Source organism: Trichogramma pretiosum, unplaced genomic scaffold (genome assembly GCF_000599845.2).
Source record: "Trichogramma pretiosum strain Unisexual culture from Peru unplaced genomic scaffold, Tpre_2.0 scaffold107, whole genome shotgun sequence".
In the NCBI taxonomy this organism is placed as follows: domain Eukaryota; kingdom Metazoa; phylum Arthropoda; class Insecta; order Hymenoptera; family Trichogrammatidae; genus Trichogramma; species Trichogramma pretiosum.
The window spans coordinates 187264-205575 of NW_019640861.1; the positions used below are offsets into that span (position 1 = coordinate 187264).

General features: G+C 44.4%; 1 protein-coding gene across 6 annotated transcripts in view; it reads right to left on the bottom strand.

Annotated features, from left to right (window-relative positions):
- LOC106655455 (formin-J) overlaps positions 1–18312 on the bottom strand; it is a 115291-nt gene that overhangs the window by 20754 nt on the left and 76225 nt on the right. For all 6 annotated transcript variants that reach the window (XM_023457505.1, XM_014375844.2, XM_014375845.2 and 3 more), the window contains one exon: positions 4579–4803. In XM_023457505.1, coding sequence (XP_023313273.1) covers positions 4579–4803 — 225 coding nt within the window. The remainder of the gene's footprint in view (positions 1–4578; positions 4804–18312) is intronic.

Here is an 18312-nt window from a genome sequence, read left to right on the forward strand (position 1 = left end):
TTATCTTTACAATATTTATACCAGTTTAAAATTTCAATTTGTCAACGATTTTTCCGAAGAATTTTTTTTTGGATGCCCGGGATTTTTTCATTTTTTTTTCTCTCGAGACAAGTTCAGGATGGAAGAGCTGCAGGACCAGTGTAGCCGAAAAAAGGACGGAGATTAGTGATTAGCAGTGCGCGAAATTTTGGGGATTTTAATGCTAAAGTACCATCAGGACAGTTAACAAAGGTGTAATAATAAAAGTCGAAGCACCAGGTGCGGATAAGACACAAACATATTAATACGGTTTTTATTGAACAACTAAAGAAATTTTCTATAAGTTAACAATTGTTAAGAAAAAAGATCGTCGATTTTTATGATTTTGCTAACGAGATGCATACTATTTTCTGAGGAACTATTCAGAGCATACGATTGCAACGACTTTAAGACACGTTCATACATGCAATAAATTATTCATAAAAACTTTTTCATGAAATGGTTTTTGGTGTTCAATTAAATTGCTTAAATACATATTTTTTTTCTCGCTTTTTTCGCGTACCAAATTCCACTGATCTATGTGGGCTGTCGATTGATGTTGGAACGAACTCAATCAGTGTCTAAATTTCATTCCGTTGTAGTCGCATGCGTAGTCTTTCCGACTTTGATGGGCTGTCTTATGATGCAAAAGTAAATGCTGTATTCGTCCAAATTTTTTCTTTCATCTGCCGCATGCGTAATCTTTGCTACCCTCGTGGACTGTTCTTTGATGGCAAAGCAAATGCGATCTTTGTCCGAATTTTTTTTCGCATTTGTCGCATTCGAAATCTACACGACCTTCGTGGACTGTTCTTTGGTGGACGAGTAAATGCGATCTTTTTGTATATTTCTTTTCGCACTTGTCGCATGGGAAATCTCTCCGACCTTCATGGACTGTTCTTTGGTGAAAAAGAAAATGCGATCTATGTCCGAATTTTTTTTCGCACTTGACGCATTCGTAATCTTCGCGACCTTCGTGGACGATTCTTTGGTGGACGAGTAAATGTGATCTTTGTGTATATTTCTTTTCGCACTCGTCGCATGGGAAATCTCTCCGACCTTCATGGATTATCTTTTCGTGCAAAAGCAAATATGTTTTACTTCCGAATCGCTTCTCGCACTTCTTGCATGCGAAATGTTTGTGACCTTCGTGTACTACCTTTTGGTGCCTGAATAAATTCGATTTAAGTCCAAATTTCATCTCACATTTGTCGCATCCATAATCTTTGCGACCTTCGTGTACTGTTTTCTGGTGCGCGAGCAAATTATATTTATGGCCAAACTTTTTCTCGCACTTGTCGCAGGCGAAATCTCTACGACCTTCATGCACTATCCTTTGGTGATTCAACAAATCTGCTTTACTTCCACATTTCGTTTCGTATTTGTCGCATGCATAGTCTTTACGTCCTTTATGGACTGCCCTTTGGTGGGAGAGCAAATGTGATTTTTGTCCAAATTTTTTCTCGCAATTATCGCATTTGAAATCTTTGCGACCTTCGTGGACTGTCTTTTGGTGGAAAAGCAAACTACTCATTTGTCCAAATTTCTTTTCGCATTTGTCGCATGCAAAATCTTTGCGACCCTCATGAACTGCCCTTTGGTGCTTCAATAAATCTGATTTACGTACACATTTTCTTTCGCAATTGTCGCATGCGTAATCTTTGCGACCCTCGTGGACTGTTTTTTGATGAAAAATTAAAGTCGATTTATGTCCAAATTTCTTCTCGCAATTATCGCATACAAAATCTGTCCGACCTTCGTGAACTGTTCTTTGGTGCTTCAACAAAGTAAATTTTCTTCCAAATATCTTTTCGCACTTATTATCTACAGAGTCTCTGTGACTTTTATGTATTGTACTTTGGTGGTCGATCAAATGCGATTTTTTTTTAAATACCTCCGCGCCCTTGTCACAGGGAAAATCTTCCCGATCTTCGTGTTCCGTGCTTAGATGATAGAGCAAATGCGATTTTTCTCTAAATTTCTCTCCGCGCCTATCGCAGGCGAAATCTTTGCGACCTTCATGGATTGTCTTTATATGTATCAGCAAACTCTGTTTATTTCCAAATCTCTTCGCGCATCTTTCACATAAATAATCTTTGAAAACTTCGTGGAATATTTTATTGTGATTTATTAAATTTGATTTATTTTCAAATTTTTTCTCGCACTTGTTGCATGTGAAATTTTTATGATCTTTGTGTACCAATTTTTGGTGCGTGATTAAACTGGATTTTTTCACGAATTTTTTCTCGCACTGATTGCATGCAAAATCTTTGCGGCCTCTGTGTACCGATATTTGGTGTCTACTCAGATGACTTCGGAACTCGAATTTCTTCTCACATTTGTCACAAGCGAAATCTTTCTGTTCGTTGTGAATTGTGTCTCGGTGTATTATCATGCTTGATTCTAGTGTAAATGCCTCCTGACAGATATCGCAAACGTATTGTTTGTCGTCACTTAAATTATCTTTCGAGACAATTTTTTCCATTTTCTCCTCATTTTTATCCATTTTGGTGCCTAAATTAAACGATTGATCAGTCTATTAAGTATCACGAAAATGAAATGAGTGAAATTAGTCTTTTGATATCACGGCCTGTTTCATTGGAAAAGGCAGCTTCAAAACTAATTGGGGTTTCAGTGTAAACATGATCACTGTAAGAGAGGCTATGTCAAAATCGTTCATGATCATATTGTTTACTATTGAGTTACCGATATATTTGGGTAAATGTTATCCTTACAATATTTATACCAGTTTAAAATTTCAATGTGTCAACGATTTTTCCGAAGAATTTTTTTTTGGACTTCTAAATAGTACAGGAACTAGAAACGGTGCCCCAGTAAGAGAAAGGAAAGTCGATAATTATGAAGAAATTCATTTTTTAAGGTGCAGCGACAGTACCTGTTCTGAAAAGTTTCAACTTATCCTTATCATAACCGAGTAATTGATAACAATGAACATTTCCAAGTTAACTATTTGAAAATTTAGGAAACGAATTTTCAAGTTAGAATCAATCTGTGAGCACCGGATCGACGTAATTAAATGAAACTTGTTTATGATTGACGCAGGCGAACAAAATATTGTGGCCAAAGTCGCCTGTGCGTGTAAACAAATTTCAACGTAACGACCGCAGTTTCTTAATTCATAGCTGTTGAAGCTGTTTTACCTCGCGCGAGTCGCATCGGCTTTCATTTGCATAAGTTTGGGGTATACCTCTTCCGCGATCGGCGTTTTTGCGCAATCGCAAATGTAGTATATTAGTTATTATACACGGGCAGGCCTCGAAGGATATTTAAATATAAATTGCCTATTCTTTTTTTTCCTTTCCTTTTTAATTTTTCTTTGTTCGTTAAATATTATGCGAATCGCACGATATGTACGCTCGATGGCACAGCAGCAGCAGCAGCATCGAAGCTTATGCTCACACACACACACACACACACACGACACGTCCGATGTGCGCTTAGAAAGAAAGAAGGAAAGAAAAAAGCGAGAGGAAGACAGATAAAAGCGCGCAAACAAGCGCATCTCTTTGAAATTCAAAGCCAATTATAACGTCCACGCGAGATGTGGAGCTGCACACACACACGTCTTGAAAGGCGCACAGGTAAATAAATACACGCGGCGGCAGGCGTCGTAATATACACGTAATAATACAACGTAATGCATTTTACAGAAAGTGCTGCTGCTGCTGCCACGCTGTGCTGCGCGTGCGCGTTATCGAAAAATCGCTTCGTTCGGTACGTATGTATACGTCGTAAAATATTAAAATGAAGAAAAAAAATAACTTTTCTTTCTCCCTCTTTGACTCCGAGCCATCACTTTTTCCCATGTGCTTCGTCGTCTAGTCTCTCTCTTCTCTCTCTCAGGGCCTGGGCAATTATTCCCGTATATAACGAAGCGAAAAAAAGAGAGAGAGAAAGATGGATGCGGAGATGTTCACTCTTAGGAACGCGCACCGTAGCAGCCTACCTTATCTATAACAACAATGAATCTAATTGCAATTGCCGAGCGCGCATTAAACAATTACAATGTATACCACTACCACCACCACTACTTCGAGTTTCATTCATTCGTACAAAGGTCGATCCTCTCCACCGTACATGGGAATGATCCACGCGTATATACAGTGGCCATGATGATCGATTTATGCATTCAGTCGAGCGATTCGAGACTATGTACTCGCGTACACACGACCTTGTACATAATACGGACAATGGGCTGCATCCCAAATGATATCCTAAGGCCCTCCGCTATACGATATACGACCTTTCTCCTGCCTCCCCACTACTCAATTAGGTATATATACGATCGTTTGCGAAATCCGCACGCATAAAAATCGTCGCCTCGTGTGTGCGATACCCTCCCATTATTATCATCATTATTATACACATGTACGGGAGAGTCAATAAACTTTAACTGCACCGTGTGCTCTGTATGTACTCTCGATACACTTATATACGTATACAAATCGTAAAAGGGAAACAAATTTGACGCATGATTTGCGCGCTACATATGTACGTATACGAAACAACAACAACAACAATTGCAAAATAAATAATTACCTCCTCTGCACGGTGACCCTGTGCGTCTGTACGCTGTGCTCGCGCGGCATCTGCACGAGCAGCTCCATGCTGCCGGCCAGCATGTCCGCGGGTGTGTCCTCCGTCACGGTTAGTACCATGGCTGATGCTGCTGCTGCTGCTGCTCCAGCACCACTGTTGCTGTTGTTACCGCCAACGCCGCCGACGCCGCTCGTCGATGTGGATGACGATCTCTCCTCTCTCGGCCTGCAACAACGAGATAAAAGAGTATAAGAATCGATTAATTTCCATGTGGTTTTGCGGTATTATTGTTCGCTCGATGCATTATAATGTATAAAAAGGAGATCGACTCGAGTATACGCCTCATTAATTGTAACGCTGTATAATAATATTATTGTATGTATAAGGCAGCTTCACGCATCGCTAGGATCCTTCGTGGAAAATGTATATTTACGCGTGTATCGAAGTTTTATGTAAGACGCGAAAATGAGAGAGAGATAGACGGGTCGAGTTTCGGAGCACCTCAGCTATACGTAGTATGCGTGATGTATGTGATTGGCAGCTGTATCTGTTAAAGGATCGTTGCGACACATTATAGAGAGAGAGAGGGATAGTTCGCTATAATGTAACTGATAACTTTTAAGGCCTACTAGAGATTGCGAAATGCTCCTATGTCTATAATGCGTTCGACTGCGTAGATATACCCGCATCCTCGCATCCTAGATTCTACGAGTCCGATATTTACAATCCTCGGCTGGAGAGAGAGAGAGAGAGAGAGAGATGCACATACACAAGTAACGCATCGTAGCGCAGCGCACGAAAAAAAAAAACCAGAGTCAGCATTGTGCATCGCAACCAATACATACATATATACAAATATAGATATATGTGTATGTGTATGCTGCTGCTGCTGCTACGCGAATGGAAGGTCGTTTGCCCTGTATATAGTGCTGCAGCTCTGAGAGAGCCACGGAGCAGTATATGTACGATGCGGCAAGACGGTGGTCTTGGCTGGCCGCGCGCGTCATGCAACTTGCAACTTCCTTCCACGGGCAGGAGTTGTATATACACAAGGCAGCTATTATGTGTACAAAAGTATATAAGCACACAAATGAACTTTTTGATGGTTTCGGCGGTAATATATCTGCACAGGATGATCGGGGGCTGCCCTTTTCTCTCTCTCTCTTTCTTCCTTTTCTTTCTTTTTTTTCTTTTTTTTTTGTTCTTTTTCTCTGCTCTGCTACTGTCGCTGTCATTGTGCAAACGCGAACGAAATTATACATTTTTCCACGTACACGATTGTTAAAAAAAAAGGGAGCAATCGCTGCGTGTCAAAGCGCTAAAGTGCAAAGCACGAAAACGTCGAATGCATTAATCCATATAATCTAGTTCGAGCGTTCATTATCCTAAGTCCATACCTAACTCCGATCGCTACCATATAATAGTCGATCGACCAAATTATCCGTAATTTCAGCTGCGATCGTTATAATAGCTTGTAAGGAATCGAGCAGTAATTGCAACGAGCGCAGATTTTACATTTTTATCCCAATCGAGCTCCGAGAGCCAACCGAATCGCAATAATAAAGTAAGGCATTACGGAGACAATTGGAGAGTCGAGATATCTTAACGATCCTCGATGAAAAAACGAGACAAAAATGAGCAGAGAAAAAAGATTACTATCGAGGGTCGCTCCTATGCGCATTGCACCGCCGCGACCATAATGTATAAATGGACGCAGTGCAGTCCCTGTCTCTCTATCGTCGACAGCTGGGGAAAAAGTAAATGGCTGGAACTGCACAATTACGCACCCACTAAGCCAACCAGCAGCAGCAGCAGCGTCCCATTGTCATTTGCTTTTATAGCGTATATACGTTTATATATATATATATAAAATATTTTTTTTTTAAACAATAAAAGTAAACTTTTTTTTTGCTTTTGCGTTAAAGCTGCGGAAGGTAGGACGCATCGCGACGAGCGAGATGCGCGCGAGCACAGGAAACCTTTGTCTCTCGTGCTTATAAGCTGCCTAGTGTAGCTATATACGGTGCAGCGGGCGTTCAGAGGAGCATGAAACGAACGACCACTACGACTACGACTAAGACGACTAAGGCGGCCTATCGTTTATTCGTATATATGTACGCGCGTATGCACACACCTGCACATATCCTTGCGAAACGTATACGAAAGATTCGACCTTATGTATTAATGTGTGCGCACCGACGCCGCGCGCGCGGCATCCTTCAAAGCAAAAATAAAGCTTTGGCGAGCAGCGCCGTATGTGCTGCAGCTCTCCGGAGATCTCTCTCGGATCTATTCGTTTATTCTCTTTATTGCATTACACACACACACTCATACGTCCGTATCTTTTCTTTACACACGCGGCGTGTTATTATCGTTGCTATGTATGCATGACTGCGACGGCGGACATTCGTGCGCGGGCGTGAATTGGAAGGAAAATTTTTGCGTTCATCAATTGCGCGCGCCGAACCATATACGTAACGTATCATATACGCATTTATTCGAATTATTACGCAAATTTCGCGTGTGTGTGTATGTATAATTTCGAAAGCGAAAAGTCGCGCGGAACAAAACCAATTTCCTTCTGTTTTCGACGTATATATTCATAATACGTATATACCTCGGAGTACGGTCTGTGCACCAGCAATCGTATATATACCCTTTCACCGCAAAGAAAATCAAGCGCGCGCGCGACAGTCTACAAATGAGCCCGCGCGCATAACACACACAACACACACACACACACAAACATAAACATATACACACATACGTTTGTGCTGCAGTGCTGCACACCGCAAACAGTCTTTTGCCTGTGTCTCTCGACTTTCCTGCTTCTGTAATGCATTTATATATACTATATAAACGTACGCGAGTTCCTGCACACATACCTCTCTAATGAGATAGATTATGATAATGCGCGCGCGCGGGTCCGCGAGCGAGATCGCTCGCAACGTCGCGCGGGCAAAATTGACGGAGGCTTATGGAGTTGACTCCGAGGCAATGCGCGAGATACCATATACGCGTACTTTTTCAACCGTTTGTGCGGAGAACGCGGAAAGAAAAAACACAAATTCCAATGATTATTGTACAAACGAGGGTATACTCAAAAATTAGTAATAATAACGTTGACATTGACCCAGATTCATACCGCGAAATGATCATTATTATTGAATGTCGATCGAAATCTCGCACACCTCTACAGTGCGCCTGCAGTTATTTTATCGCAGTGCGATCGAGAATTATAAAAAAAAAGAACCTGCAAAGTACATTTGATATAAATTTGAGAACTGCGCAATTGTTGTTGAATTGAGTGTGCCGCTGCTGCTGCTCATACACATATATCGATAAGAGGAAATTCCGATAACGAGCGCACTATTGGCGCGGCGCACGTGTTTTCGTCGTTAACCGCGTACACGTGCTTTTTTATTATTGCACACACACACACACACACACACACACACACACACATTTAATTTTCTTGCTATTTTTTTTTCTTTTCAAAAGTTTCCTGCTGCCCGGGAAAATTCACCTAATAATAATAATAACAACAACGATAATTCGTTCATACGTATAAATACGTAACGATCTCTCCGTGTACATATAACGCGATACGTGCGATACACATGCTCGACGCAATTAAAATCTCATCTCGCAGTGTCGGCGTGTGCGTGCGTATAATACATGGTAAACCGCAAACACCTTCACAATACTCTGTATACGTATCAATCGCATGTAATACAGTGAGTGTGTGTGCGGCAGCGGCATTTATGTGCATTACATCAGAGGAGCTGCAGCAGCATCGAGTACCCACATGCCGAATGCGAGAAAATAAAAAAAGATCTACACACAGACTCTCGGCGTATACACGCGATTACATAAATGGCCCATTATATTGAAAAGATCAACCTGCTGCTGCTGCTGCTCACTTCGTTTGGTCATTGGCATCGCAAAAAATGCATCTCTTGTCTTTCTCTTTTTCTCTTTCTCTTTTCGAGGCGCTATCCGTTGCTACTGCTGCTCGCCCGCACAGCCAGGATGAAAGAGGAGCGCGTATTATATATTTTTGTACTCGTGTAAATGTGTCGTTTTGTGGATCACGTAACTCAAGACAGAGTTTGCATACACACACACACAGCCCCAAACGAGAGCTTCTGAATGCACACATCCGAGGCACGCAGTGTACGTAGCAGACGGCGGTGAAAGCTCCGCGCAGGTATGTAATGTACCTTGATGACTTTTACCTCGGCGGAAAAGGAGAAAAAAAAATGAAGCAGAAAAAACAAAGCAAAAGCAAAAAAGGGACACGAGCAAGAGAAACGAACGTGTATAATATACACATGGAACTGTAATTCACGTGTACTTGGCGTGTAAAGCTCGGCAGCGAGTGCGAAAAGTAATGCGCTTGTATGTAGGTAACGATCGACGCGTGTACCTCCGTGTGCGTACATTGTTTATTGCTATTTACGCAGGGAAAATCGCATCAAGTTCTTCGGGTGACCGATACTCGACCTTTAATTATTTAGCAGTCTGGAAATTCGAATTATATGACTACTTAACGCACAAAAAACAAGGAGTGTAAGTGCGATCACGATTTGACTCATAATTATTCCTAAAACTTGGCTTCTTTTCTCGCGAGTTTTGAAAATTTCGGCCACGCGCCACCTACCGGTAGCTTTGGTACCGTTTGATGTTTCGCTCGATAGCGAAAAGCGGCTCACCAACGTCTCGATCTATGGCGCTCTAATTAATATTTATTCAAGAATTCGAAAAGTTCGTATTAAATTTGAAGTGAAATACCTCGTGTTCGAAGAATTTTTCTTTCAAAGATTGTTTCTAGACGGTACTCGGCTGGAACTGACCACTTGCGATTCCGACTATGTAGCAGTGAACATTTTTTTGCACCGAGACCCGAAAATCTTCGCGGCCACGCTAGGCCGCGCGCGTGGGAACAACAATCGATATACATAGTGGTCCGATTAATTGGATCGAAATGACTATCGAGCCGAAGGGGGTCAAAATCGTAAGTACATTTCATATTGCGATACATACGACGGGCGCCGCAAAGTCACCGTGTACCGGGGCGAATTCGCGAGTCGCGCGCCGCACTCTATACTTTATGTACAAACAGCGTTGTGTATGTCTCGTGCGCAATTTGTCATGAGAAAGTAATCACAGACACACACAGGTCGACGTTTTTAATCGGGGATACATAATCACGCGTTGCGAAACGTCGTAGGCTATAAGATCACCGCTGCTATGTGTGTGTACGTGTGTATTTTCATCCGAACCCCTTTGCACGTCTCGCCACTACCACTGCATACTTTGATAATATAAACACTCGACGAGTATAGAGCTCAGCGAGTCGATTATGATTTTCCTACCAATTTTGCAACGCGGAGTGCTGCGCGCGCGGAGAGCCGAATTATTATTCCGAGATAAGAGTCCGCGATAAGATGCACGTATGCGCACGCGATTATAATATAATATACACACGCGCGTTGCATTTATAATATATCGCGAATTGCTAATCAAACAAGCGACGAATTGCATCCCGCATAGCTGCTGCTGCTGCTTCGACGCAAGAATAAATATAATATCGCGCAGTCTCGAGACCGAGTGAAAGTTTTTCGGCAATTTTGACCTTTTACAAAACATCTCAATTATCCTCGGTGCACAGCAGCAGCACGCGCAGCCGCGATTACCATCGTTTTCACGCGAAAGGATTTTCCTCTCTCTCTATGTACACACATCATCGCAGGAGAAGAAAATCGAGGACGCCACGTATAGCGCTGATAAGATATCTTTACGTGTACATACGTGCTTATATTATTTATGTGCGAATCTCTCGAGTCGCTTTGTAATAGAATTCGCTCACTCTCGACGCACGATGATAATACGTTATACATATATGCAACAATGGAGAGGGTCTCTCCGCGTCGAGTCAATTTGTAATAATGGCGAGATATGATATGCGTATATACACCGATTGGCCACTTGTCGTGCGTACAAGAATTGTCGTAGAGAAAAGATTTCGAAAAAATCGAGTCTCGATTGCGATTACGATCCGGTTGATAATAACAATTCGGCGTCGGAGGGTTCATGCTAGATCTTACGAATGCAGCACGCGCGATCAAACACAATGCGCTCATTGTGATACATACGCATATTAACCGTATTATAAAAAGGGCCAGCACCAGCACCGCTTCGTAATAATTTCTCACGCGCGAAACCGTAGCAGCAGCAGCAGCAGCTTTGCGTCACATAACACGCGTAAATGATAATTATTTTTGAGTATACACGCGAGTGTAAGTGGGTGTATACGTACGCCGCTAGTTTTTCTCTGAAATTTTCGGGACTCCTTTTTTGTAGCATTGGCGCGTGAGAGATTAATAACAAAACAAAAAAGAAAAGCACACGAAATGAAAACGTTTTAAGAAAAATAGACAGAGAGAGAGGTCAAGTGTCGCAATTGTGTCTCTCGCTATACTCGCGCGCGACGGTAAAGTCATTGATAAAATTTTAAGAATCAGAGGCTCCACTCACGCACGTGCAAAAGAGAGAGCGCAAAATGAGTAACATATCTTTTATGACTAAGTACTTTACCCGCGACTTTCGTCTCTCGGCGAAATTAATGGTTGTGTACAGTTGCGATATAGCATCCTTGCTATTATGATATGCTCGCGCTCCTTTTATATTATTATTGTTCGGTTTAAAGGCGCCGGTCTTCGTCGACTGCAGCGAATAATTCTCGTAAATTCGCCGCCACACACACACACGCATGCGCGGCGTTCAACAGGTGCAGCGGCAATTCGCATGTGCGCGCGATCGCGTGGCTCGTAATAATAACTCAAAACGTATATGATATAACGCGCCGCATTACTGCAGTGGCGCACGGGTTATTAATACAGGTTGTCGAATATAGGTGGCAGACATCCCGAAATCATGCCGAACGCGCAAGTGGGTAAGAGCCGCTGGTGAAATAAGTACTCTCGGTATTCCGTTTTCACGACAAGATATGCTTCTTCTCACTTATGATCGCGAGAAACAATCGCAGAGAGATATTATAAAAGTCAGAGATAGATAGAACGAGAGATCTCTCGTCAGTTACATACGTTTCTTATATTCGGATGTGTAAGTTGTGTGTACACGCATACCATTTCATTCCGCGCTCTACATATGTAGAGTATCGGGGGCCGCCAAGCCATTATATACAAATCATTGTCTCTCTCATAAAACATATTCGCGAGAGAGAGAGAGAGAGAGACGAGAACGAGGTTAAATATGACTTAACAATGTGTATCGCCTTCTCTCGTATGTGTGTCTGCGTGTATTACGCCCGGGCCCAATTCAATGCGGCTTATAAGCTACATACTAAAGGCAGACACAGTATACAGGAAATAAAGCCGTGTAACGAGACGCCGCGCGCGGCTGATTAAGATCGTTTTTCTTTTTTCTTATATATATTTTTTTCTTTTCCTTTCTTTTTTATCTATGTCTTTCACTCTCGCGCACTGCTACACAGGTATATATGTCTCTGCGCTGGCGCGCACGAAATCTTCCCTCCAAAAATTCACACATATCCATTATTAAATCTGTGCTATATAATAACGACGTAATTACGGCGCGAATTGCGAAACGCTGCTATATTAGCGCATTGTACATATAGGTAGGATTTGTGCTGCTCGAGTGCGCGGCTTATCTTTCCGCGCCGCGGTGTACATTATAAAAACGTCACACACGTGCGTGTGTGTATACGCCTGTGTGCAGCGCTTGAAAAAATAAAAAATTGCCTCGCGAGCCCGAGTGAAATATTTCACGCAACGACTGAATTAAGCGAGGCGCGCGCAGAGTGTACGTATGTATGTACGGATCGGCATTTACGATCGGCAAACATCGCATATTATACGCATACTCGAGCGCGAGAGATCGAGATGTTTTTTTTTTTTTTTCGTTCAAGTATGCGTCCATTAAAATTAATGTGCGCGCAATAATAATCTCTCTCTCTCTCTTTCTCGAGCGAGGCAGAGCTCTCGCTGTGCGGCACGCGCGCACCGCACCGCACACACACAGCCCGAGAGTGATAAGAAAAGGAACTAAAATAATAATAGGCGCGCATACACGATAAGAGCGGCGCGCAATCCGAAGCTCGCGAGCTTTTTTGCTCGATCGGTGTACAACGTTATAGTATACGCGAGACTGATTTATATGCGTGCGTGCGTTAAACGGCAACAAGTGGGTCTGGTGCGATGTTATAGATCTGGGACAGAAAATTAGAATGTCAATAATTGCCTTTTTTTGTTCAACAGTTAGTTATCTGGCATTTTTTCCACTCGAGCCTGGCTGACTGGCTGACTGAAAACAGCTGAGAGAGCCGCGCGAGATTTTCGATTACGCGATCGCAATCGATACGTATTTTATTTTTAATCCATTAATGCCTCGCGACTGTACAATCGTCCCCGAAACGAAATATGTTCGTGCTTGTATACGCCTAACGCATATATAATAAAAAATCGTGACATTGTTTATTCGTCGATCGTACGACGATGCGAGCGCACACGTGTAGCGCAAATTAGTCTTGTCTTTTGTACGTGTACGCGATATTTTGCAACGACCCAAAAAAAAAAAAAAGAAAAAAAATGCGATTCCTCGCCATTTTCGGCATCTACGTCTTGGTCTGCCGCGTGGGCGCGTGGGAAACCGAGACCGAGGTGCGCGACGAGAATCGCGCGCTGACCTACGCCAGCCGGATCTTTTTGCACAAGCAGAGGCGCGTCTACGATGTGCTGCGACACTATCAGCAGCCGCATCTCGACCCGGAGCTGTACGAGCTCGGCCGCGACTACGACCTTCGCGCCGCCAAGCAGAACTTCACGCACAAGGTATACCAAACTTAAAACTATAACGATCACGCCGAATGTTTCGAGTCTCGAATTACATTGTGTTGTTACACGCACACGTGCGCAGAGCTACATCGACGACTTTCTCAAGATGTACGAGGGTAACGCGACCCTCGGCCAGGAGGCGGCCTACAGCCTGTACGAGCATCGCCGCGAGACCGTCGCCGTCTATCGCGTTCTGGCCAAGGCCATCGACTTCGACACCTTCGTGCGCGCCTCGCTCTACATGCGCAATCGCTCGAACCCGCAGCTCTTCGTGCTCGCCTTCTACCTGGCCGTGATGCACAGGCACGACACGCGCAACCTGCGCCTGCCGCCCGTCTACGAGCTCCAGCCCCATCTGTTCTATCGCACGGATCTGCTGCAGCGGGCCAATCGATTGCAGCTGCGCGGGGCCGCCGAGAAGAACGACGATAACAACAACGACAACAACGTGCTCGAGTACGACCAGGCCAGGTATCGTCGGAGCGACGACGACAAGCTCAACTATCTCACGGAGGACGTCGGCTGGAACGAGTACTACTTCTACTTTCGCTGCGAGCATCCGTGGCTGCTCACGGCCGACGACATCGGCGCCTATCGGTACGAGCGACGCGGCGAGGAGTATCTCTATCGGCATCGCCACCTGCTGGCGCGCTACAATCTCGAGCGACTGGCCAACGGGCTGGGGCCCACCGAGAGCTTCGACTACGACCTCGAGTTCGGGCCCGGCTATCAGGCCGACATGAGCTATCCCAACGGGCTGCCGTTCCCGGCGCGGCCCGCCAACATCAAGTTCTCCAGGTACCAGAGGGACGATATAGCGGTGAGTCGAGATGTAAAATCGTTCAGCGACGCTATGGTAACACCGATTGGTAGAGTTGACTTTTCGGTTGAATGAAAAATTAAATCTATCGGTGTATAGATGTGTGAACCTCTGGGTTGTTGTTTTTCAACCTTTCATTATCTAGGAAAATTTGATGATTACGATTGAAAGAAAACTGAATTAAACGTTAGATTAATTAAAAATATTGAAAAATTATTTCAGCATCTTTAATATTATCAAAAAATGACGATTTCTCAAGTGCCTCGAAAACGCTAATAGTGAATCGACGCGCCAATAAATGGCCGGGCGACAACCAACGAATGATCGATACACTTTCGTACAAGGTCTTATCGTAATTTTTACGTTGCCCTTTGTTTTAATAATCAAATATAATCGTGAATCATTTTTACTGACTCAGTGCTAGTCAAATTGTACAAGTAGATTAATCCAAGACCTACTCTTAAAGTAATACTATACTAAGCTGAATTTGACGCTTATATCGCTATAACTCTGCCTTTTCTCTCGCGAGTACGCCGCGAAATTCGGTCACGCGCCATCTAGCGGCATAACTACAACTGATATCGCACACATTTCGCACTTGCACTAACACACAGAACACCGTGAGATACGAGGAGAGACTGATCGACGCCATCGACTCGGGCTACGCCAACAGTCGGCTCTACGGCAGGATCGACTTGAACGGCGCCGGTGGCTTGAACATCCTGGGCAACATGATCGAGGGCAACGACGACTCGGTCGATCGGCACTACTACGGCAACGTCGACGCCTCGATGAGGCGCGTACTCGGCTTCAATCACAACAGTTACGAGCGGCGCGAGAGTCACGAGCATCCGAGCGCCCTCGAGCACCTGCCCACGAGCTTGCGAGATCCCGCCTTCTATCGGTTGTACGGTAGAATCGTTCGGCTCTATCACAGGTACAAGGAGAATCGGGGCCCCTACAAGCCAAGGGACATACACTTTCCGGACTTGGAGATAGCGAGCGTGGAGGTGGGCGAGCTGCGGACGTACTTCGACGACTTCGAGACGACCATCAGTCACGGCTTGGTCGTCGCCGCGGCTGCACCGAGCAACAACGCCTCCGAGGAGGAGGGACGCATCAAGGTCAGACAGAGGCGGCTGAATCACGAGCCGTTCGGCATCAACGTGACGATTCGGGCCAAGAAGTACTCGCGCGTCGTCGTGAAGACGTTCCTGGGCCCGATGCACGACGAGCACGGGGTAGAGATGGATCTGGCTACCGCAGCTAAACACTACTACGTCGAGATCGATCATTACGTAGGCACCGGTAAGTTAACCCGAATATAATCCACAACTTCTTCCCTACTTAATCAATTAATTTTCTTCGATCACGCAGTGTACAAGGGCCAGAATCGCTTCTACCGGGGCGACTTCAACAACGTCGTGGCCGACTCGGACTCGACCGAGTCCTACTATCGCAAACTCGAGCTCGCCGACGACTACCTGCGCAATCTGAGCCACGAGGCTCGCATCTCCGGCTTTCCCGCGAGGCTTCTACTGCCCCGAGGTCGTGCCTCGCTGGGCGGCCGACCCATGAGGCTGTTCGTCCACGTGGCTCCTCTTCTCGACGACGAGCCGCTCTATCGCGACTCGCGGGTCTTTGGCGCGGGTATCTACGACGCCAGGCCGGCCGGCTACCCCCTCGACAGACCCGTGCTCCAAGAGGACTTTCGCGCGCCCAACATGCGCTTCGTCGACGTGCTCGTGCATCATCGCGAGTGATGTATATCATATATATAGCGTTAATAAATGTAAATATGCCAAGTTTTTTTTTCTCCTTTCATTGAAATCCGGAGCAGTGGGTATTCTCAACGAGAGTCGCGCGATTTCCTCGCGCGATTGTAAAAACGTCGAAAAAACAAAAGGAAAACTCGTCAATTAAATTGCCTCTCAACGTCTCTCTCGTCTGGCACGCTTTAAATAGGCAATAGCACTTTCATTTAAAGACTTCGTCGAAAACGAGATAGACGATTTTTATTATTATCCTTCACTCTCAATGGCGCGCGCGCATTCAATTACGTCTCTCGCTGGAGCACGGGTTATCTCGAATTCCTAGACAATGCAGACAGCAGAATCAGCAAAAAAAATGTATATAATCCCACGTGAGCCGGCGGAGTCGAAGGTGAAAATGCTCGCGCGCGGTTTAATATACGATTCGCACGCGAAAATTAAACAAACGACACACATACGCGGCGCTGTAATGTGTGTTATATACGACAAAAAAAGCAACAACGGCAGCAGTAGCAGTACCGATCTTATGCAAATGGCTTTCTTTCGTTTATTAGCAGCTTCGAGCGCGTATGTGTGTACGTACGTGTGTTTTCACCTAATTCCATACATACACACGACGGTTAAACGTTTTTTAATCAACACACATACATACACACACACAGCTCGCAGTAGTACGTATAGCTAAAACAGAAGCTAAAGGTATGGGTTAAATTAAGTCCCGGCGGAGAAGAGATTATTTCCTTTCGGCGTGTGTCTAGATCGGCGCTCGGGATCTCTTTTTCGCAGCGCGTCGATCGTCAGCAGCAGCAGCAGCGGTATAATACGAAATAATCAAAGGTATAATTTTGAGAAACGACTTTCACCGTTTGCATATGTACGTGTCGATTGCCGCGCGCTGCTGCACTTTTTAGCGAGCCGATAACGACGATGTCAGGTCGCGCAGTGCAGCTGCCGCTGTACCAATCCACAGCCACGGAGGCACAAATTTGTCAATTAGATCTCATAACGCAGAGACAACGACGACGAAGACGGCAAAAAATGTTTCGAGCGGGAAATTTTCGCGCTAGTTTGTAATGAGATCGAGAGACTACGAGAGAGACAGCTTAAATATGTATTACATACATTGTTGTATATCATGCATGCATAATATCGGTGCAAATTGCGGAGCTATTTATGATAAACAAGCTTGTGTAGAGCGCAGAAACTCCGGTTACACAAGAAATCGATTTGTTATAGTTACGGAGCAGCGCGCGCGCCGCGATTACTTCAATTTTGCTTTACGGCCAAACGACCTCGACCCATTAGCAGCAGCAGCAGCCAGGGACTGTATGATCTTTTCGCGGGGCTTTCTCGCGCGCGCGGGAATTCAAGCAACAACAACAACGCGGAATATTATTGGCCATTATTATCGTGTCTTACATATCGATGACAAAAATTATATTCCCGTATTGCGGCGAACGATTTTCATCTCGTGTGTAGCGCGGCGCGTGCACCGCACATAAATATTAATCGTAATGAATTGGCCCCGGAGTTCGCGGCAATTGCGGCTGCTGTTGAAATGCGCGCGTTTGAACAATTATAATACTTATATACGTACACACTATAGCGGGAGGGAAAAGAAATAGAAAGTACGTTTATATATATTATACATATATACGAATTTCCACACATAAAAAGTTTTTTTCTGACGGTTATATTCGCGCGCGCGTGGAGAAGTTCTTCATCATTAGAATGTAGGTTTACGAGACAGAAGAAACGAAGGAAAGAAGGATCGGAGAGAGGAAAAAAAATCTTTTGCGGAAATAACTCGGGCCGCGCGCGCGCGATGGGAAAGAGAGGTATTTTTACGAGGGGATCGAAATTATTATTGAAAGTGCCTCGTAACTCGCGTCGTATATGCGCGCGCGGCGGGTTGCGTTGTTTATTCGCCGACGAGTTTCGATCATTTTTATTCGTTTGTTGAGAATTAATTTTCAGCTTATTAACTGCTAAATCTTCTTGTAGCTGCTGCTATCGTCGATTTCTCAACTTTGCACCGAGTTAAAATTTTATGGATTCCGAGTTTTTAAAAACAAAAAAAAATTACTCTTCGCGAACGTGACCCGATTTTCGGGGGAAAAATGTCAGAATTATACGTAACGAGCGTTCAATAAAATTTTATTATTATCGCCCACAAAAATTCTTCGTTCGAGAGTGAAAAGCGCGCGGCACATACGCGTATTTTTACGTATATCCACAAACGCAAAGTTAACAGCAAGTTTTC